General features: G+C 34.6%; 1 protein-coding gene across 9 annotated transcripts in view; it reads left to right on the forward strand.

Moving 5' to 3' along the window:
• The window catches only part of LOC106881035 (zinc finger protein 423), a 268464-nt gene that overhangs the window by 227017 nt on the left and 16720 nt on the right, over window positions 1-24727 (forward strand). For 5 of the 9 annotated variants that reach the window (XR_016241680.1, XR_016241679.1, XM_052966838.2 and 2 more), the window contains one exon: window positions 14169-14425. The exons of the other annotated variants lie outside the window; for them this stretch is intronic. Coding sequence is in view for 3 of the 5 variants with exons in the window: in XM_052966838.2 (XP_052822798.1) it covers window positions 14169-14425 (257 nt within the window). In the remaining 2 variants the exon portion in view is untranslated. The remainder of the gene's footprint in view (window positions 1-14168; window positions 14426-24727) is intronic. 9 annotated transcript variants of the gene reach the window in all.

Below are 24727 nucleotides of genomic sequence, written 5' to 3' on the forward strand. Positions count from 1 at the left end.
GTACTTATTTTTTTTTAAACCTGATACTTATTCTATCAGTTTCTTTTGCTGAACCACTAAGTCATGGAGACATAAACACACAACACCAGTTGTCAAGTGGTGGTGGTGAGGATGAACACAGGCACAAAGACACACACACAAACTCATATATATATGTATGTATATATATATATATATATATATATATATATATATACATACATATATACAATGAGCTTCTTTCAGTTTCCATCTACCCGATCCACTAACAAGGCTTTGGCTGGCCCGAGGCTATAGTAGAAGACACTAGCCTAAGGTGCCACACAGTGGGACTGAACCTGAAATCATGTGGTTGGGAAGCAAACTTCTTAACACACAGCCACACCTGCACCTATGCCACAAGATTTTAATATATCAGTTTATTTCTTCCTTTAATATGTAATGTATGTCACGTCTACCTGCAATTAACATACTTATTAAATTTATTCACTTAGTTCTTATTTATATTTATAAGAAGATCTATGCAGGATCAGTGTCAAAGGTTTTTCTCAATATGGTGATAATTAAATGGCTAACATAATGTGCTAATGAACTTTAAGTCATAAGCTAAAAGTTTCTAAAATGTGGAGCTATTTACCTTACAGCAACAAACAGATAATATCCCCATTTTACAATTAAATAGAGTTCAGCTGTAGGAACATCTGATCAAGTTAGTTATATCATCATCTTCATTTTAATGTCCACTTTTCTGTGCTTGCATCAGTTGTCTGGAGTCTACTGAGGTAGATTTTCTATAGCCAGATGCCCTTCATGTTGCCAACTCTCATCTGTTTCCAAGCAAAGTAATATTTCTCCTATGGCCAGACATGTTCTTACAGAATACTGGAAATGAACAACGCTGCTTGTATGATAGTGACAATCATTTTACAACTATCATGTGATTTCAAGACAAGGAAACACAAACACACGCTCACATACACATACAGATATACATAGACATACAGACAGCCAAATATTGCTGGCTTTTTTCAGTTACCATCTACCAAATCCACTCACAAAGCTTTGGTCCAGGGACATGCTGCCTGAGTAGGCAAGGTAGGCAGTGCCTACCCTGAATAAAGTAGATTGATAGTAATATTTTCCTTTTCTGGCAAAATATGCACCTAATTCAATAAAATTATGGAGGTTCCTCTGCTTACTATGCATAAAATGCAAAATATTTTGTTTTTTGTAGATTAGGTAGGCATAATTTGCCCCTGCCTTTCAATCTCAATATTAAAGCTACGATTAGTATTGCTGTAGTACACGTGCTGCGTACATTTCTACATTTTCTTTACGTGCTTATTTTTTTATGTGTTTTACTACATAAAGGTCACCAACTGTCTACCCTGAGTAATTACTGATGGCATGTGCCTGCTCTGGTCATCCCAGCCTCTAATAGATGACACTTACCCATGTTACTACACAATGGGACAGAAACCTGAACCTGGAACAATGTGGTCGGGAAGCAAACTTCTTACCATACAGCCATTCTTGCACCTCTGTAATTATCTGAATTAATAAAATCAACAAATCATAAATAGATAGACTGAATGTCACACTTCAAAAAGCTCTTTCATAATTCATCTTTGTTTTTACCCTAGCAATAGTTTTTAGTATATGGCAGTTGTTAACCTGCAAAAGACCAGTAACAAGTCTGCTTATAACTAAATTAGCCAAGGAACCAAGTCTTTCCCAAACACTGAAATGAGGCTCTTCATTATATAGAGGCAAAAGATAACCAGTCAACTGATAAATCTACCCCTGAATGCTATAATTGGCATTCATTCTTCTAGTACAGGGTTTGTAACACCAAATTGGACAATTTGAAAATGGAAAATATATTACAAATTAAAAGCAGCTGTAGTAATGTAAATATTATCAGTTGTGCATCCATAGTGTATGCATTCTGTTTATACACCAAATTTGCTGCAAGATAGCATCTGGGGAAAGCTCTGTTCACAATGTCAAATGTTATAGAATACCTGAATGTCACAGATCAGGTGAGTTGTGAGTGTCATGTAGCAAGCTTTCCCCAGACACTATCCCACAGCAAATTTGGCATATAGACAAAACACATACACTATGTATGTGCAGCCAATAATATGTTTCAAACATAGTAAAAAGGATCCAATTCAGAGAGCATTATCCTTGTATATTATAAAAATGAACATATTTAATGGTGAAATAGTTTTAAAATAAATTATGTTCTACTTTCATGCTATTTGAAACCACTTACTAATTTTTGACAGAAATGATTCTTAAATAAGAAATTTTAATAGCTACAATATCTCCAATATATGTTGCCTATACAGTGTTCCAATGGCACCTCAGACTCAGGCATTTGTTTCAAAATCATGACATTATTTGAAAAAGAAACAGAAAAAAATTAATGTTTATAATTATGGAAGCAGTATCTGACAGCTTTTTTTTTTTTTTTTCACCAAAGTATTTTTATTTTAAGAATAATAAGGTATATTAAAAATTCTATTCATAATTGCTGCTAATTTGTAAAGCCAATTGTATAGTTCATTATTGTCTCTCTAATTCCAAGCTGGTCTTAGTTATAGAAATTATCAATTGATGTTAATTGATATTTCAATAAAACGATATTTTTACTTTTCTTTTCTTTCTTTTTTTCTTAAGTTACCAACCACTATGATAAATTTTATTCGAAAGGCTATTAATTAATTAATATTTCTCAGTAGTCATATATTTCTTATTTCATGGTGTATTTTTGCAAGTTTTTTCTTGCAAGTTTAACCCACCTTTATAACTGTGAGTTTTCAGTTCATGCAGTCATTCAAGACTTAGATTAATATCTAGTTAGAATAGCCTTAGGCAATAACTGGAGATGACAGAAAGTAAATAAATGATAAAAGTTAGATAAAGACTAAGGAGGATAATTTTTTTTAAATCTTAAAACAAGAGATGCAAGAAAGACAGGGTGAATGCCATATACAAAACAGAGTAATTTTAAAGAGATGCAAAGAAGAGGTTATAACATAATAAAGATTGACATGGTGAGTTCATGACATAACCCACTATTGGTGCATCTAGTCATGCCAATTCTGAATTGTTTAGATAAATTATGAAACAGGGAATAATGAAACTAAATATGGACACAAAGGAAATCAAAATAACTGGTCAAGTGGTCATTGTACCCATGAGATAAACCTAATGAATTGAACAAAATGTCTGACTTTGATAAGAGAACTATATTCTGATCTGAAAAAAAATACATTTTTATGAATGTATAAAAATCACTTTAAAATGCTAAGTATGACATCTGAATAATGTATAAGATTCCAGTGCTCACTTTCTAACTCTTCAGATAATCTTTTGTGTAGCTCTGTCTGACTCTGGTTAACCATAATTCTCTACAGTGCTTCTCAGTCATATTCTGCTTTTATTCTTGACATTTATCAGATATCTCTTAAAAGTACTTATGGCCAATTGAATGTTTTGATATTAGAAGTAAGAAATTGGTGAGATAAATACATTTACAATTTATTATTTATATACAAACACAAATAAAACATTCCTGCACAATAATATAGAACCCTGGCATTATGTCTGGATATAAAGTAGTTTTATGTTATTATGTGTTATAAATAAAACACTTTATTGTAAAAACTTTCTTGGCATACCATAAATTAATAAAAAAAATTATTTTCCCAAGATGTGAGGATCCATAGAGCATGTGCTTATCTTAAGTTTCCATAACATTAAACAGATGAAAGATAAATCTCCCTCTGGATAGAAAACTAGTCTATTGCAAGCAGATTTTCCTATCAAAGGAATTGAATTCAGTACTACAAACCAACAAAGCATTTATCAATTCCACAATATGGTCTCTATTTCCAGAAAGTATGTAATTGTCAACATTGTCGAAAATATGACATTTTAAGCAGACTAAATACCTTTGCTCTCAGGATAAATACTAAATACATTGACCGAATAAATAGCATACAATCAAGACCATGATCTGACCTGCAACTGTTCACTATAGTATTGTACACTAATAACTTCATCTCTCTCTTTTTCTTAATCATTCTCCTCTTCTCTTACCTTCTTTCTCAGATATAGGTCAACCATATGATCATAGTATCTTACAAATAAAATATAAGAATCAGAATAAACTTAGTTAATGTTACCTTAATACACTACTAAAGTTCTTGTTTTAGTTTTCTTTTCCAAATCTACAAATATCTAAGACAATTTAGTTAGTATTTTAGTAACCAAGTAACTTTTTTTTTCTTTTTTTGATTATAATTTTTGATTATACTTTTCCACATTCCACACAGGGATTCTTATTTTGTCTTTTAAAGATGTTTCACATAACAGTTATTTTTGCAATAATCTATCAGATGCTTTTCTATCACATTCACTCAAATCTATTATCATAATATCGACAGTTCAAATGCAACTGGATATATAACAGATGGTTTCTTCATTATAAAATAATGTTGTTACAGTTAAATCAACAGTTACAACATTTAGTGCCATTGACTCCATGTCAATTTGATAGCCCTGCCATCGGAAGAAAAAGTGAAATGTCTAGAATTTGGCTGAAGCAATTGTTTTTCTTAAACCTGCTCCTTGGCTCGCAAGGAGAAACAATTTATAATTCTACACCCATTATTTTCCCATTGCCTTTGATCTTAAAGAAATTCAAAACATATCAAAGATTTAGCAAACAAATAGGGAATTGAACAAGTGATGGTTTCGTTACTAAAACAAACACACACATATTGGAATACTTTATTAGTAAAGGACTTATTTTTTCTTTCACTCTTGTATATGTTTATTTTAATTCTTATATTGAACTATCTAGGTTACTTTGGTAAGTGACAAAATCGGCACTATGCATATATATCTCTACCACACCTGACATGCATACATTTATTCCCTTAAAAGCAAATGGCATATTTAGATGTGTTATTAAATTTTCATTCCATCCTCGATTACATCAAGACAAATTCTCTGAGTTTTCTCTGAGGATGGAGAATGGAAAAGCAAAACTACTTATACCTCTGGAGGTCTACCAATCATGGCACATTTTAGTTCTCTATCAGCAAATTCTCCCCAATGGAAAGAAGTGATGCTATTAGCGTATACAACATGAGCAATATCAGCTTATTTCCCAGATGACTTTCCAACCTGTGTAGGCTTACTAAGCTTGCATCAGTAATTATTTGTATTCCTCATATATGCAGCTTGAACTTGCAGTGTCTATCTATGTTATGTTATTTGTACCTCTACACTTTATAGAATCTCACAAACTTTCTTGGCAGTGGATGGCTGCTGGGTAATAATGGTCATAGTTAGAATTTACAATTTTCGAAATTTTCACAACAAAATGTTTTTAAACATTTTTTATACTTATATTTATTTCTTGATTAATTCTTTGGAGAAATCCATTTTAAATCGATAGCTTATAACTAAGATTACTTTTACACACATTTTCTTTTCTATTATTTTTATCGTGATATTTTCTGAATTTTCCCATTTGAGATGAAATTTTAGTTATCTGTTTTATGTGAGAAATACCTTCTTTTCTAGTCTTCTTTTTTTTTACTTTGGAAAGTTTAAATTATGGTGACTGGCAATTCTATTGTGGGCTTCTTGTTTTTCTTTAATAACTCCTAATGTTTCCTTCATGAAGATGATCTTGTTCTTTATGATTCCAGGTGCCTTCTGCCAGAAGGTATCAGAGAGAATAAGTAAATATTGACTATTCTCAGAAAGTCTTCTCTTATTCAATATAGTGAGTTTGTCCTATTACTTTTAAATCATTGCAAAATTCATTGTTGTTAAATATTACCACATATAATACTTAGCATAAAGTTAAGACGAAATATAATTTTTATAATGTTATATCACTGAAGCTGACTAGATTATTATAGCATTGAAATGGATGACAATCACAATGATGATGGCATCATCATCATCATCATCATACATAACAAAAAATTTCTCTACTATTTATGGCACTCACTTAGTTAGTATTGACATGTGGTGAGCCCTTCTTTATTGTGAGTATATTGTCCTTAAATTAGAGATTTAAACCTTTCATTACTGTATTTATTTTGAGATGCTCTGTGTTTCTTTCGATTACTTTAAATATAACAAAGAATTTAGTAAAATAATTTAGTTATCATTCAGCTAGTGTTAGGAACATAAATTGTGACTAAGGTTTAGTGGAAGATTTTAATTCAAAACTTATGAAAACAAGACATTTTTACTCAGAGCTAGAGCAGGTTTCAGCCAGGTTGGTAACGAAAGGGCTAAAAATATGTTATTTTCTTTTTCAAAGAGAATCCAAGAGTGATGAGGCATTGTACAGGTACAGAAATATTTTGAGAAACTGACTGTTAAATCTGAAAAAAAAAAATAGAAATTATTTTCATTTCCTGACTTTGAATAAATATCATGTAAAACTACAAATGAAAATTATATTTATAAGAATACCAAAAAAATTGTCAGAATCTGATTAATGGAAGTATGCTGGGGATAGAAAAAATTTTGCTTTAGAGGTTAAGGTGGGGATGCTTGTGTACTTAAGAGTATAGTCCATCAAGAAAAATGGGTTTGGATTCATTGATGTTGCATAGACCAAGCTTTGCTTTGATCAAGTAGGTCTGTGGCACACTGGTGGTCAGTTGAATAATATTTAGATAAATATATTGTACCTTCATTTAACTGACAATCCTACTGTACATTCATTCCAATTCTGTGAGTTGCAAAGTAACAATCTGAACTTGTATTCTCTCCACTGTCCAATCCACTTTTGTATTTCTATGGATTTTTGTGGAGGTGGGCAAAGTGTACTTGCTTATAACACAATTGCTCTTCATTTGGTGGTAATGTGTGGACAGATGGTTCCTTGTTGTGCTCCATTTGGGCAAATTGTATATTTCAGGTGCATTGTTTTTATATACTACAGCTCAAGAAAATCTAAGACCAAAGACATTCTATCTATGACCATTTTATCTTCAGTTATTTCAAATTACTGTTATGTCTTCTTTTTTTTTCTTAAGGTGATAGATTATGAGAGATAGTAGCCAAATCTTGAATGATAATATGAAAGCTCTGTGATTGGCTTGTTTGTGTAAGGTTTGTGAATTGTATGGTGATTGAGTCTGAAGCATGTTATGAGATGCAGGGAAGAATATGTGACTTGAAGCTAAGCTGAGTCTTTCTAAAATTTTTACATTGTACATAGGAGATTGATGGGTCTGTCTGGGGAAACTTTTTTATGGTCACTCATCTCTTTGCTTTGCTAAAAAGAATCCTGGTTAAAGTTGAATGTGAACAGAACACAAATTAAATATCTTGAGCTACCAAGCCTCACATTACATGTGAAATTCCCATTTTAACAAGCAAGTCTTATACTGCAGGGTCACTCGACCTGCTAGAAATGGCAGTCAAATTCCTAATTCCTTATCATCTTAAAAAGATGGAGACATTTGATAGTACAGCTCTAGTTTCTACATGAAAAGAAAATATCAAGATAATCAAAGCTAAATTGTCTTTGATCCTAGATCTAATGGATCAGAGATAACCAGGAACCAAACAACATTTTGATATCTACCCCAATTGACAATTACGACAATAACACAAATATTGATATTCTCTAATATGATGCTTTTTTTTTTTTTTTTCAATAAAACCCCACTGAAATATTTATTTTTTCTTCCCCATTGCACCCCACCCCACCCTGCCATTTCTGTACCTTCTGACATCTGTATATAAATTACATTTTATATTCCCGTTTTCTCAAGTAAATGAATTCACTACTATCTTAATTCATTTAAGATATGTATTTCTATTGATTATGCTCACTTTTATATGAGATGTTGAAGATATCAGCTGTTCTTTTGATAAGAGTATTTACTGCAAGATAATGGTGAATTGATAAGTAAAACTTCAGCTTTCTGTTTCTATTGTTGTGTTACCAATTGCCTATTTGTATTCCTCTTAGAATGACATATTGCTACTTCTACCTCTACGTCTCTCTCTCTCTCTCTATATATATATATACATATATATATATATATATATCATCATTTAGCATCCGCCTTCCATGCTGGCATATGTGTGTGTGTGTGTATATATATATATATATATATATATTTAAATTTATATTTGTGTGTGTGTGTGTGTATATATATATATAAGTGTATGTGTGTGTGTATAAGTGTGTGTGTTGCAATAAGCCTGGCCTTATCACAAAGAACCTAGGACTGTAAAACTAATCAGCAGGCAGTAAATCACAAGGCAATATGCCATTTAAAAGACATCTGCCACCACCCTCTTAACTTCATTTGACACTATCACATTGTCAGTGTCTGTATTATTTTAGCCATGTCTTCTGGGACCACCAGTTCAGTGTGTATGTTTCGGCTGTTTGTGTTTTGTATGTGGGCATGTGTGTACACGTGCACATGTGTGCGCACATACACACACGCACACACACACATGTATACATAAACATGTTCATGTTTCATACACACCTCACTCTCTCAATTTTCTCACCTCTATATCCACCCTTTTCTCCTCGCTCTTAAAACAAATATATCTTCATCATGGTAACAATATTATAAACTGTTAAATAATAAAACTGACTGTTATATACAGACCTTTCGCAAATCTCTCCCTTAATTTTCCGAGTGTCATTCCATTTCTATAATGTACATGTATTACTCCATTAAGAAATTAAGATGGAAAAGAAAAAAAAATGTCACACATGTCATTCCATAGAGACTTATTTGCATTATGTATTTGCTGAGCCTTATAATGTATGTGTGCGTGTGTGTATAGGTATATAAATATATATATATATATATATATATATATATATATATATATATAGGGTCATCCCGTATATAATGCAGTTTTTTCAGTTGCATGAACTAAAAGTTGGAGAGGGATAGGATAAACTACCTGCATCAACTCTCAACTCGCTATAAAAGCAGGGAGTAATTTTACCTTATGCTTATTCTTAGTGCAAATTTTGAAGAGTGTAATTCAATTTTAACAATTAATTTTTCAAAGCTATAAAGGAAATGACAAAGGAGCATATTCAGTATATTTTTCTTTATGAGTTCACTAAAGGTAACAATGCAACAGAAAGTGCAAGGAATATTAATGCAGTATATGGGGATCAGACAATAACTGTAAGGCAGTGTCAATGATGGTTCCAGAAATTCTGAGCCAGAAACTACAGCCAAGAAGATAAGCCTCATCCTGGAAGATTTACAGAGCTCAATAAGGACATCCTGCAAACCCTGGTATAACAAAATCCTATCATAATTGTTGAGGAACTAGCAGAGTTCCTCACAAACTTTCCAAGTTTAATTGCACACAGAGAGTGAATATGTGCTCTTCTTTGCTGTCACATCTCACGAATGAACCTTTTTTGGATCAAATAGTGACTGGTGACGAGAAATGGGTTCTCTATAAAAATATCAAGTGTCGAAGACAGTGGGTAGGTAAAGGAGAAACACTGGTACTCCAGGCTAAATAAGTTCTTCACCCACATAAGGTAATGTTACCTGTTTGATAAGATGGTCCACTTTGAACTTTTAAACCCAAGCCAAATTATAACAAAGGAGATCTACTGCAATCAGCTCGAGCGGCTTAAGTCAGTGCTAGAAGAAAAGCGACCGTCTTTGGTTTGAAGACGAAAGGTGTTCTTCCATCAGGATAATGCTCAGCCACATACAACAAGGATGACATTCCAAAGACTGGAGCAGTTTAAATAGGAAACGATGCCCCACCCACCATATTCACCAGGTATTGCTCAATCTGATTATCATTTATTCCGCAGTCTTCAAAATCATTTGAACAGAAAAAATATGAATTCTGTAGACAAGGTCAGAACAGTACTGGAAGATTATTTTTTGTCACAGACTAGTGAATTTTGGAAGGCGGGGGCCTTGCGAGTCTACCAGATAGATGGAAGAGCATTCTAGAAAATGAAGGAGAGTATATTTTAGACTAAAAAAAGAACTTTGTTTACCTTTGTTTCCATGCTAGCATGGGTTGGACGATTTGACTGAGGACTGGTGAACCAGATGGCTACACCAGGCTCCAATCTGATTTGGCAGAGTTTCTACAGCTGGATGCCCTTCCTAATGCCAACTGCTCCGAGAGTGTAGTGGGTGCTTTTACGTACCACCGGCACTAGGGCCAGTCAGGTGGTACTGGCAATGACCACACTCAAAATGGTGTTTTTTACGTGCCACCTGCACAGGAGCCAGTCCAGCGGTACTGGCAATGACCTCGCTCCAATGTTTTTTCACGTGCCACCGGCACAAGTGCCAGTAAGGCGACGCTGGTAACGATCACGCTCAAATGGTGCTATTTACGTGCCACTGGCATGGAAGCCAGACAGCTGTTCTGGCAATGATCACGCTCGGATGGTGCTCTTAGCACTCCACTGGCACAGGTGCTAGTCATCGAATTTGGTTAGTCATCAACATATTTAGTTTTGATCTTGAAATATTATATAAAACTTATTGTTCTGCAGCAAGGTATGTAATTCTGCTTATGTATTTGTTATTAAATTTACAAATTTACATGCCTACAAATCCTATCTAGTCTATCTAACAAGAAAATATGTAAGTTTTGACTACACAGAGTTGAATGAGAACCAACAAGGTTAAAATTACTTTCATGAATTGTATCAACATATTCTTTGTGAGGTTTTTAATCTGAAAATTGTTTTAGAACAAGAATAAATATTGTTGTCATCATGATAATTTTTATGCCTTCTCCTTGTTTGGATAGTAATGGATGGGTCTTCTCTTGCATAATCTCTCGCTATTTGTTGTAAACTCTTGTCATCTCTTTCATGAGATTCAGCTTCTTCAGATTAGTTTTCAAGCCTTTTTCATATTCTTCTTCAGTCTTCCTCATCTAGGATTGCTTGATACTTCTTTGCCTAGTTGCCATCCTAGAATTATATTTCTTGGTCGTGTTATAAGAGATTGAACAAAAAGTACATACACATTCAGTAAATCATCATGATGGCATTCATGATGCCTCTGTTTCAGAAATGTCGGGAAAGACAGTCTACAAAATGTAAATGATGTTTTGTAATAGCTGTTGTTTAGCACCAAGTCTGTCTTGGTTCAATAGACATAAACAAATGAATTCTAGCTGTAGCCACTCTTGTCTTTTTCCTTCCTTATTTGGATATGATAGTGTGCTATTTGGTTGCTACTTCTACCAGGTCAAACAACCCTTGTCGACTTAAAACTTGAAACAGCTTTTTTTGTTGTTTATGCTGATTGTCAGCAAGAAAATCAGATTTTCCCTACTTTGATTACATACATAGTCCAAATTTACTAAAATTGTATTGATCTATATGTTTGGGGCATCACTTTCTTTTTAATATATGTCTGCTGTGGGTAAATTGCTGTTTCAAGAGAAAAAATAAACACAAGAAATCTAAGTAAGCTATGTACTTCTTTTAGTAAGATGAGTTAATTTGATATCTGTGATATCTACTTCATGTAGTGAGGCTGACTTCAGCTTGAACAAAATAACTGTCACAGTGAATTTCTGCTGATAATCAAAATCCTATTTTGCTTGACACTATTGTTGATATACTGTGTTAAAACTAAATGTTTGTTATTTCTGTTGCATCACTAAGAATAGGAATGTATATTTGATAAAACAGTTAAAATAAAAATAGGAACCCACTTTTCCTACTACCATGTCTTGATGTTCTATTCCTTCCCTGTTGGAAGATATGTAAAAAAAAAATTGTAAATAAAACTGGGAGGTCTATTTTATATTTATTTTCCTCTCTTCTGGCAAATATCATAAGATAGAAATGAGATAGTAATGTATGTCAGCTAAAGCAATAGGTGGTCTTAAATGATACCTCCTGGGTAGGCTTGCATGAAAACTGGCCTGAAACTCTATATCCACTGGGAAAAAGATCTAGATCCCTGGTTTGCAATATGAGCTTTATCTGAACTGATGCATAAATCAGGCATCCAAGCCAGCTCACTGGGTGGCCATCTTTCTTGTCCAGAGGGATTCAGCTTGTGAGAAATCTTTTCTTCTCAATACGTCTTTCCCTGAAAATACTTTACTTTTTAACCATTACATTTTATAACACCTGTCAGCTTGGGTTTGTTCTAAAAATAATTATATTTTGAATAGGTTTCTTTCTCTTTAACTGTCAAGAATATGAATCTAAAGTGAATGAAGTCACTCCTGTTGAAAAGTTATGTCTTTACTATGCAAAGTATATATAGTGATATTTATAACAATATATGCAAAGACATATTTTATAATAGTCATATCAATTGATATCTCAATTAGTTATTCCCACCAGTAAATAGCAAATTTTATCTAAAAATTGGTCTAATGAGTTCTATTAATTTTTTCTTTGTTTTTCTGTATTTGAAATTTTTACCTATTTTGTTCATATACTTCAATTATATTTTTAAATACATGAAAATTATATTCTTTATTCATACCAGTTTCCAGGGTTTTCACTAGAAATAATTCTGAATTTGTGAATGCTTGACACCTTGGATAAGTTTCTTAAACTATATCCCCAAATCAATCAAAGCCTGAGTGGATTGGTAGACAGAAACTGAAGAGAGAGAGAGATGTGTGTGTATGTGTGAGTGTATCTCTGTTTGCATTTCGTCATCTAATCAGTGTCAATCATTTCTAATATTCTGCAAGAATATTTCTGGTCAAAGAGAAATATTACCTTCAAGTGAAGGTCAGTGACAGGAAGGATGTAGCTGTAGAAAATCTGCCTCTGTGAACTCCATCCAACCCATGCAAGCATGGAAAAGTGGACATAAAGTTATATATATGTGCAGGGTGTCCCAAAAAGATGTACTCACTCTTTGACAGACGATTACTAATGTATTGTTTTTTTGTGATGTACGGGCTTACCTCGATGCAACAAATCCAAACAGACCTCTTTTAACTCCTGTGTTTTACCATTTTGCCCAGTGAATATTCATTGGAAAATTTTAATGATATTTAATTTAATCAAACTTTATCCTACAGAAAAAGTGTTAAAAATATGCTCAGTAAAATCAACGTTAGGAAAAACTTACTACTTCATTGAGTTTCACTATTTCCATCTGAAACAAATTTTATTAAAAAAAAATATTCGTTTAATGACCTTAGCTTAAAAAGATATAGTTTTATGAAATCAGCATGAAAACAAGATTTGCATCAAACATCATTATTGTAACAAACACAATTACTAATTCCCAAAGTGACAGCCCCCTCTACTCAATCAGCACATTGCTTGCTTATATCATAACATATAATATCTGTGGTGGTAACTACTTATTAGAATGTTTTTGTTTTATGGGACTTGTAATACCATTTTTGGAAATATAATTAGAAATTTTTTTATTTCATATAAAATTAAAATTAGCTGTCATTCAATTAGAACTTATTTGATTTATGACCTTTGTAATTTTGGCTAACTTGGTTGTAACTCAGGCAGCATTCATATTTTTCTAAATATATCTTTTATGAAGTGGAAATTTGTTAACCTGAAAACAAAGAACTATTCAATCCATAGCAATCCATAGCGGTTGTGATTGTTAAAAACATTTCTAATCAATCACCTTTACTTCCTTCTCTTTGGCAGAATTTTTTTTTTTTTTCTTAATATTTTGGCAAATGTTTTAAATTTATCAGTGCACCAACATCCAAAATTTCATACTGTTTCCTATAGTTAAATATGCAAACTTGACATCTTTGTTTTCATCTTCACATATTTATCATGTCCTTCAAATTTTGCAACTATTTCATGAAGATAATTTTCTTGTTTCTTTTGATTTTCCTCTTTGATTTACCATTTATAAGGTCTAATTTTCTGTTGACTTTGCTCAGTAGCTGGTGTGATTAAAATTTTTAAGGTCCTATGTTTATACTTCATAAAACCCCCAAATATTTTGTAGTTGGATTTTATACAAAATATATTATTGTTTCCATATATTTTTTAAAGTTTCTGGGAGCATTTTTGCAGCTTTAACTTGGGAATCTGTGTATCAGGAGTTTTATGTTCTCTTTATTTTCTCAAACCTTATTAAAATTATAAATTTTGTATTTTAGACGTTTAAGTGACTTAGCTTGTTCTTTTGCAGAACACTCCGATGATTTAGTTTGTGATATGGACCTGAGTGAGCCCAGTGGCTCTGCTACACCATCATCATCTTGTTCATTAGATCATGGTGGTCAGAGTCCAAGTGGCATGAGTGAATCTCCAGCTTCTCCAGGAGTTGAAAATATCTCTCCAGACCAGCTCCCTTTCAGCATTGGAATTTCTGAAACAAATCCTTATGGTTGTCCACATTGTGACAAAGCATTTCCTCGTCATAGTTACCTGAAGCTACATGAACAAGTAAGTCCACAACTGATGTAATTTATTCTACAATATGATATCCTTCTAGAAATAATTTCATGATATATATGTATGTATATATATTTATATATATATAAAATCATATATAAAATTAGCTGTTTTGTGTAAGTACAAAGTAAACAGCAGGTTTGAGTTTTACTTTACAACATGCGACTTTAAGTGTCATTCTTTCTTACATTGTGGCCTCAATTCTACTTATTTTCTCTAAAGCATAGTTCATAATCACTTTGTTGTTTATACTCCACTCTCTGAGTCCAAATCCCAGAAAAAGCAGCTTTTCATTTTATCTTTTTTTGAGGTCAATTAAAAAGTACTGATCCAGAGCAGTAGAGTAATAGAAATGTTTGAGGGTTGGGTAAGATGATTTGTGATATCTCTTCCAACTTTTTACATTCTAACAAGAACAGCCGTGATGACACTGGCGAAAGGCTGTATTGGCTCCAGGCCTGCACATACATGTATAGAAGAATGGTCAACCTTGGACATTGGTGGTTCCCATATATGTGTGTGTGTCATTTAACATCCATGTTTCGTGCTGACATGAGTTGGACGCTTTGCCAGGATCTGATGGGTCCAAGGACTGCATTCCGTCCCATGTCATTTTGACATGGTTTCTATGGCTGAATGTCCTTCATAACACCAACCACTTTACAGCATGTACTGGGTGTTTTTTTTTTTTTTGTGCTCCCAGCATTATTTAGATTGACATGCAGCTTGCAAGACTGTGAAATCCAAGGAAGGGTGGACAGCTTTATACCAGCAGAAGAGGAGTTAAATTAGGAGAGGAGGTGGGACAGAGCAGTTTCTTTTTGAGAAACTGCTTGGCTACTCATATATATATATATATATATATATATATATATAAATTTAATAATGAGGGTAGAAATTGATATTAATCAATTAATACCAGTGGCCTAGCATATTTTAAAAAATCCGAAGATTAAAATTATATTACATACAAAGTTAAGAGGAATGACCACCAAAAGTGGACTCCTATATGCTAGAAATAGGTGATTTGGCATCTATTTCTAGCATATAGGAGTCCACTTTTGGTGGTCATTCCTCTTAACTTTGTATGTAATATATATATATATATTATACAAGAATAAGGGCAGGGAATCGTCAATTAGTAATAGAATTAATAATTAACAATTTTGCCAAGTAGTTCAGTATGAAAAAAACCTTTATCGGTAAAATCATTTTATATTTGATACCTCTAAGTTAGATGGTTAAACCGTAATCCCTTCACACGGGACTTTTTTTCATACGGGACTATTTGTGACGCACATGGAATGGATTTCTTTTGAGGTGGGATGCCTGAACTCACTAGCCGATGAATTCGTAAGTGCCTTTTCTTCTCGTTGGTTTTTGGTGTCGCATGGCCAGAAATTACCGTGAATTTTTTTAGAGACACCTTCAAATTTATCAGAATATTGGGCTGATGAGTCGGAATAGATTTATATCTTAACCGCGAAACGTTCGTATCCAATTAACTAAAGGCAGGTTTGTTTTCGCTTTTCACTCTGGTTTTTTGTTCTATGTGTGCCATAAATATCGCCATCCATTTAGAGAAAAATTTGTAGTTTAGAATCAGTAGTTCTTTGACTGCTATTTCTAGATTTTCAGTATGTTGGAGAAGCAACCCATTGCTAATCCCTGTATATTTATGATGATATATATATATATATATATATATATATATATATATATATTCTTTTCCTTACTTATATAAAAAATATTGTTAGTAGGTTTCATTCAAAGTCTTATAGTAAGTAATCATATCTTATCCTGTTATTTTTAATGACTACCCTTTGCTACAGTTATTTAATCAGAGTACTAGAGAATTATGTTAAGGATATCCTGTTGTTCCATATTCAATCCAAGTTAGCAAACCCTGATACCAATGCCTATTAAAGGGTTCCAAGAAATAAAGATTTCACAAAGAAAGTATGATACTAAATAGGAAGAAATACAAACCTGAGTGTACCACATATTGAATTTTGTGCAAACCTGTTAATACTATATTCCCAATCCTAAAGATTTTTTTTTGTCTTCTACTTGTTTCAATCATTGGATTGTGGCCATGCTGGGATACTACTTTGAAGGGTTTAGTCAAACAAATTGACCCCATAACTTATTTTTAAGTCTGGTACTTATTCTACTGGTTTCTCTTGCCAAACTACTAAATTATAGAGATGTAAACACACCATCACCAGTTGTTAAGTAGTGGTAGAGCACAAATACAGACACACATATATATATATATATATGTGTATTAGTTTAACACTCAGGAAGTGAAAAAGTCTTTAATGTTTCGAGCCTAGGCTCTTCCACAGAAAGGAACACAGAAAGAAACAAGGAGAGAAAATAAAGAATGTGTAGTGGCTAGCAATCTATCATGGTGAAGCCTTCTTTCAATTTGTCTACCAAATCCACTCACAAGGCTTTGGTCAGCCCAAGGCTATAGTAGAAGGCACTTACCCAAGGTGCCACACAGTGGGGCAAAACTTGGAACCATGTGGTTGGGATGTAGGCTTCTTACCATACAGCCTTCCACCGGTTTCCATCGACCAAACTCACTCACAAGGCACTGGTCAGCTCAGGGGTATAGTAGAAGACACTTGCCCAAGGTGTTGTGCAGTAGGACTGAACCCAAAACCACATGATTGCAAAACAAGCTTCTTAATCACATAGTAAAAAGAGAAAAGAAAAGACAAGTCACATTTATCTGTAGAATTATTCACAGTCTTTCATAGACATATTCTGAGCCACATATTTAAACCAGTTCATGCAAACATTAAGAGCACATGTACTACTCTCTTTCAATTTATCTCATTTATTCCCAATAACATACCAAACCTGTATACTCTAGGACAATTTCAGCTCAACAGATGGGATATGGAAAATTTACTATTTCTTACTTAACTAGAAGCTTGAGTGGCTGCTTGGTCTGCTAGAAATAGTACCCCAAATTTCCCTCAAAATATATCTGTTGCCTTCACAAAAAGGTCACGTTTTGTTTTATAATTTGGAATGTATTTTGTCTGGAGAAAAGACGGGGTGATTACAGTTGGAATTCTGTTGATCCTAGGTCTGTTCATTCAGTGCTGATCTATGTTAAATTAAGCATAAAAGTAAAGGCTTCCACTTACTATGATTGAAAGTTTCCTTCTTTTTAACTTTACCTAGAATAGCTGCTCTTTCTATATTTTCTAATCACATCCAATTTATTGATCACATCACTGACCAAAATCACTATGAAAAAAAGACAAATTGTGACAAATGTACATACTGCCCAGCACTTTTAACAGTTTTGTTAACATATTTCTGTCAAAACTCACAGCCTTTATTTCATTTAAATTTTTAAATAATGGAGAATTTAGTAAAATAACTTTGTCATTATGAAGCTAGTATTTAGGACACAAATTAATATGGAATTTTAATAGAAAGTTTTAAGCTCACTTTAAAATGAGAAGTTTGTATCCTAGAACCAGAGGCAGTATCAGCAGGTTGTTATCAAAAGGGTTAATGTTTTTAATCGTTTCTGCTAGCTCCACTTGTAATAATTTCTAAACTGTATTGATCGTGTTATATCCATTTACTACTGTTAATGCTCTCTCCCATCCAATTTTGCAGGAGCCTATACGTGATCACTCAATCTGCTAGAAATACTCTCCAACTCTCTCTCAAATAACACCCTTCTCCCTTTAATAAAAATAAACACATTCAATATAGCTGAATAAAAGATGGGATGATCAATGCTTGAACATCTTTAGATTTGCTTGATTAGAGTTAACAGAGCTAAATAAGAGCAATCACTCTCAATACTGTCCCTTTTCTTCATTAACTACATTCAAGATGTCCTTCATATTCAGTATATAAATTAATAAATTAATTTATGGAAATTTTTTAATGCCTATCTAGATAGCTTTCTTTCTTTCCCTATTTATTTGTTTATTTATACCTTCCCTTTACAAGTAAGATCATGTTATTGCCAGCATAGTGCAAGAAAAGCTATAACAGTCCCTGTCCATTTGATGCGCTGTGTTGGAGTAGTAGGTAGAGGTAGGGTATGGGCTCTTTACTTTTGACTGAAGAGTTGATGCTTCACTCTGTCTATAGTGATATGTAACAAAACATGTTTCTTTAAGTAATTCTAAGATGCAACTTTGTTTGTAAATAACCAGCTTGTGTTTATTTATTTGTTTATATATATATATATATATATATATATATATATGTGTTTGCAAGTGTTATCATTTTTGGCCTTGAGTGGTAAAGAAGAAATCATTTTTTGTAAACAATTAATTTTTACAATATTTACATACATGCACACACTCTCTCTCTCAAACACACACACACAACATGGAGAAGGTAACATAAATTTATCTTACCTTCTTGCTGGCATCTCTCTCTCTCTCTCTCTCTCTCTCTCTCTCTCTCTCTCTCTCTCTCTCTCTCTCTCTCATTCTCTCACTCACTCACTCATAACTACTGCCTCTATCACAAATCCTTTGAGCTTTTCTGTCATCTGTCAGTTCCTTATCTGCTGCTAATACCAAATTACTTCTCACTGCAAGTCAGTTGTCAAAAATGATATCTATTTACTCACCTGAGATCAATCTAGATAACTGTAGTGTTCAAATATCTTCAAACTTACTGGCAAGTGGATGGTGGGGAGCATCAACACATTGATTCAATTTTTCTTTTTATCTTTATTTTGTAGTTCCTATAACATGACAATTACACAAATTTTTAACCAAATCATCACCTTAAAACGTTCTCTCTTTATTTTTTTTTGTTCTTTGTTTTTTTGTGGTGGTGGGAGTGTCATTGATTGTGTGTGGATGACTGTTGTTACAAGTGGAATGATGCCTTTGTATTGAATATTTACTGCTATTGCTGCTGTTGTTCTTGCAGTCTTGTACGAGTTACATTTCAGAACATTCACTGTTAAAACAGTTTCAAATTTCTGATAACCATTTTAAGTATATTTAAGAAAAACCTCCCTGTGTTGCTTAGTAAACCTTTATGTGACATGTGTACTGCCACAACTTTGATCAGAGAAAATACACTGCAAAACAGAATGCGTGTGTGCATGTGTGTGTGTCATCGTCATCGTCATTTAACATCCACTTTCCATACTGGCATGGGTTGTGTGTGTGTGTATTTCATTATCATCATCATTCCATTTTTCCATGCTGGCATGAGTTGAACAATTTGACAGGACCCAGCTAACCACAGGGCTGGATGCACTTCCTAATACCATCCACCTTACTGCATGTACTGGGTGCTTTTTCATCCCGCCTGCTTTTTCCTTGCCATATTTGCATGCATCCACACACACACACACACAGATTGGGAATGAGTTATCAGCAAGAGGAATTAGATAAATTGCTTTTGTTCAGATTATTTACACAGCTAATCCTCTCAGAAAAAGTGCAACTATCACAACATATTCCATTTACCTCTCTCTAAAGTTTACCACTTATTGATAGGTACAGATACCCCTGGTTGAAATTAAACATTTGATGTTTGAGATTATCTGTTATACTTACATGGAAAAAGCTATGCTGCAAGTGCATACATGCATGTAGAAATACTTGTGCTTTCAGGAAGATGAGTCAGTTGGCCTTCAAATTCAATTTATGGAAGTAAATGTAATTTAAAGTATCTGTTTGATAAGTTATGAGTTAATGTCAAGTACTGAATACAGTATTTAGCACATATTGTTCCCTGTTACTTAACTTAGATCTTTTAAAATGATAATGTGGAAATTATCAGGGAAACTAAGATCAGGGGGTCTTTGTTTTATTTTTTGAATTGTCACTTAGTTCTTTGTGTTGTTGTTTTCATTTTCACTCTTCTCAGTAAATCTTATAAAGCATACTATAATTGTGTATCACATAACATTATCACTGCAACTCACTGTTGTGGTGCAACTGGTTTCTAAATAAATCCTCCAGCATGACAATGTTTTTGACAATCGTACCAATCTTATTACAAATTCTACAATGAATTTTCTTTGATTAAAGTTTGTTAATAGATTTGTAGTTCCAAATACTCTGACATTAATTGACTTTTAACTGAGTTGTTTGATTAGCTGTTGAAATTAAGTTTGGTCTCTTATAATAAAGGCTGTTTTTGTTCAACTTCTACATTGTCCTATTATACCCTTATTGTCCATTAACAAATTCATCACATATCTACCTGTTTATATATATGCATGAAAGCCAAAATATCATACAGGTTACAATTACAAGGACCAATGTATTGATAAACCATATATATATATATATATATATATATATATATACCATGTAGGTAATTTATTACCCATATTTACCATGTCCCAATAAGATGTTCATCTAAACTCAGTTTCATACTTCTTTCATAGTGAGACAGTTGCAAGAGAAATACCTAGCCAAGGATAAACCTCTGTACCTGGCTTTCGTTGACATGGAGAAAGCCTTTGACAGGGTCCCCCGATCCCTTATCTGGTGGTCAATGAGGAAACTTGGGATAGAAGAATGGCTAGTGAGAGCTGTGCGAGCCATGTACAGAGATGCGGCCAGTAAGGTGAGGGTTGGAAATGAGTACAGCAATGAATTCCGGGTAGAGGTAGGGGTCCACCAAGGTTCCGTCCTCAGCCCCCTATTATTTACCATAGTCCTCCAGGCAATCACAGAGGAGTTCAAGACAGGTTGCCCCTGGGAGCTCCTCTATGCTGATGACCTTGCCCTAATTGCGGAGTCACTATCAGAACTAGAGGAGAAGTTTCAGGTGTGGAAGCAAGGTCTAGAACTGAAGGGCCTTAGAGTCAACCTAGCTAAAACCAAAATCCTAATAAGTAGGAAGGTAGATAAAACACAAACCCCTTCAGGTAGATGGCCCTGCTCAGTATGTAGAAAAGGAGTAGGTAGTAACTCTATAAGATGTACCCGGTGCAAGCTATGGACACATAAGAGGTGCAGCAACATCAAAGGCAGGTTAACTAGCAAGTTAGTTTTTGTTTGTGGCAGATGTTCAGGTGCAATAAAGACTGCAAACAAACAGGAAACAACTTCTATCTCATTCCAGGGTGAAAAACTAGAGGTAGTCGATAGCTTCCGCTATCTGGGCGACCAAGTTAGTAGTGGGGGTGGGTGCGCTGAAAGTGTAGCTGCTAGAATAAGAATAGCCTGGGCAAAGTTTAGAGAGCTCTTACCCCTGCTGGCGACAAAGGGACTCTCACTCAGAGTAAAAGGCAGACTGTATGACGCATGCGTACGAACAACCATGCTACATGGCAGTGAAACATGGGCTGTAACTGCTGAGGACATACGTAAGCTCGCAAGGAATGAAGCCAGTATGCTCCGTTGGATGTGTAATGTCAATGTGAATACCCGTCAGAGTGTAAGTATCTTGAGAGAAAAGCTGAACATTAGAAGCATCAGTTGTGGCGTGCAAGAGAGACGATTGCGCTGGTATGGACATGTGGTGAGAATGGAGGAGGATAGCTGCGTGAAAAAGTGCCACACCCTAACAGTTGAGGGAACCCGTGGAAGAGGTAGGCCCAGGAAGACCTGGGCTGAGGTGGTGAGGCAAGACCTTCGTACATTGGGCCTCACCGAGGCGATGACTACGGACCGAGACCTTTGGAAATGGGCTGTGCGTGAGAAGACCCGGCAAGCCAAGTAAGATCGTTGCCAGTGCCCCTGGACTGGTTCTTGTGCGGGTGGCACATGAGATGCACCATTTTGAGCGTGGCCGTTGCCAGTACCGCCTGACTGGCTCCTGTAGGATTTTCGAGCGAGATCGTTGCCAGTACCCCTGGACTGGCTTGTGCGGGTGGCACATAAAAGACACCATTTCGAGCGTGGCCGTTTTCGTGCGGGTGACACGTAAAAGCACCCACTACACTCTCTGAGTGGTTGGCGTTAGGAAGGGCATCCAGCTGTAGAAACTCTGCCAAATCAGACTGGAGCCTGGTGTTGCCATCCGGTTTCACCAGTCCTCAGTCAAATCGTCCAACCCATGCTAGCATGGAAAGCGGACGTTAAACGATGATGATGATGATGATGATGTATATACATGTGCATTACATAAGCTTAAACGGTCTCACAACATTGCCACATGAACATTTGCTTGTACACAAAGAAACTTTATATTTTCATTTTGGAATATTGTTTTCTATACTCAGAGAATCATTACCTTCCTATGTTTCCATAACCTAGTAATTTGACAAAAACAAAAAGGGGATGATAGAACAAGTACCACTTAAAAATGTAAGTAGTGGGATCAATTTAATTGATAAATCTCTTCACAGGGATGCTCCAGCAAGGCCACATTCCAGTAACTGAAATTGGTAAAAGTGCATACATGTGTGTGTGTGTGTGTAAAATTTAGAAAAACATTACAGGAGATATGGAATCAAAACCAACAGTCAAGAAGATTCAAAGCAAATTTAACAACAAGAACTAAAATTTTAGTAAATGAGAAAGAATACAGGATCATGCACAGGCATTTCCCTCATGAGAAATGCCTGTGCATGATATACAGAAAAGGAGTAGGCAGAAATTCCATGAGGTGTACCCTATAGACACACAATAGGTGTGATAGAATTACAGGAGTGTTAGCTGAGAAGAAACACATCATATGTGACGGACGCACAGGAGTAACTAGCAGTAAACTTATGCAATTGAGAAATCTCAAAAAGCTGAACCTCATGAAGGAGGTGTCAAAGAATAAGTGATGGCACATACCAGAGAAGACCTGCCCACAAAAGCAGGCAATACAAACGGTCATTGAAATGGTGATAGTGGTATTGGTGGTGATGGAGGTTGGGGTGTATTATCAATCTACACACTATGTTCTTTCACCCATTGTATTCCTTTTAAAGTCTTCTTTTTCTGTCCCATTTATCCCTCACCCTCTCTCAAATCCACTCTACCATATTTCTTGTATAATGTGGAATAGGATTTGATCTGTTTGTATGCAATCTCTCTACCATTACCCTTTATCATTCTACTTCTCTTCCACCACCACCACCTCTCTATTACTTTTTCCTTTCATTCTCCCTCATCCATCACAATACCTGTGTAATGAAGAATATCACTGAATCTATCTTTCTTTCTTTCTCTCTCTCTCACGTAACTGTTCACTCTCACTTACCATCACTATCTCTATTGCTCACTACCACTTACAACATGTAGCTATGATCATCTCTCTTCCATTATTTTTTATCCTACCAACTTCCCACTCCAGTCACTCTCCTCCACCACACTTATACTTTCTCTCCTTTCACACTATTAGGATTTAATTTCTCTTCTATTTACCCCAACCCCCACCCCTTCCACTCATGGTTGCCTTGAACTAATGGAGACTGCTTAGAGAAGACTTCTGTAATCTTGCAGGAGACCTGACAACTTCTCTGGTGCTTGTGTCACAATAAAAGTAAACTCCTAGCCATAGAAACCATATAAAAGACTGAAACATATAAGCAAGTCATGGCCTTTCAACCCATCTACTTGCACATAACTTCAAATAAGAGCTGACACTATGACAAAACTGTAACACAAAGCAGATATAAAATGATGGGGAGCAGGAGGCTTGTAATGGTAACGCTATGACTGGATGTATATTACTACTGTACAAACATTAGAGATATTGTCTTGTACTCAGCAAGATGTGAGTCCTTCCTACTTACAATGTTTCTGTTCATTCTCCAACCACTTTGCAGTATACTAGGTGCCTTTTATCCCAGCACCAATACTAAGAGGTTTGCTTTTCAGTAAGACTTAAAGAGACTTTCCTATCTTACATTGATTCTGTTTATTTACTAATCAGTTTACAAATTACTTGGTGCACATTATCATGGCCACAAAATGTTTCCTACTCTTTTGCAAAACTAAAGAGTTCTCTCTTCCTTACTAGTTTGTTCCTGTCCAATTTGTTTGCTATCACCAGGGACATAACTCACCCCAGCAGATAGAAGAAAAAGTGATGAAAGAGAACCAGTGTGAGTAAGTGTTAGAAGAGGAAATAATTCAGGAGAATCTTGTCAAAGGCCTTCTACAGATCAACAAAATAGAGTGGCTTACTCCTAGTTGAATTATGTATTAAAGTTATTGGCTGTAGATAACATGTAATTCCTTGGGGAACCATCAGGTGGAATGTAAGTCATAGTGTAGGGAAAGATTACTCAGTATATGCTCACCTTCAGGTACAGGGACAAGGAAATTCTTCCTCCCTATCCTATTTCATCTGGAAGTTCCAGGACCAAGAAATTGACTTTACAGG

Source organism: Octopus bimaculoides, chromosome 1 (genome assembly GCF_046866305.1).
Source record: "Octopus bimaculoides isolate indiv1 chromosome 1, ASM4686630v1, whole genome shotgun sequence".
Classification (NCBI taxonomy): Eukaryota; Metazoa; Mollusca; class Cephalopoda; order Octopoda; family Octopodidae; genus Octopus; species Octopus bimaculoides.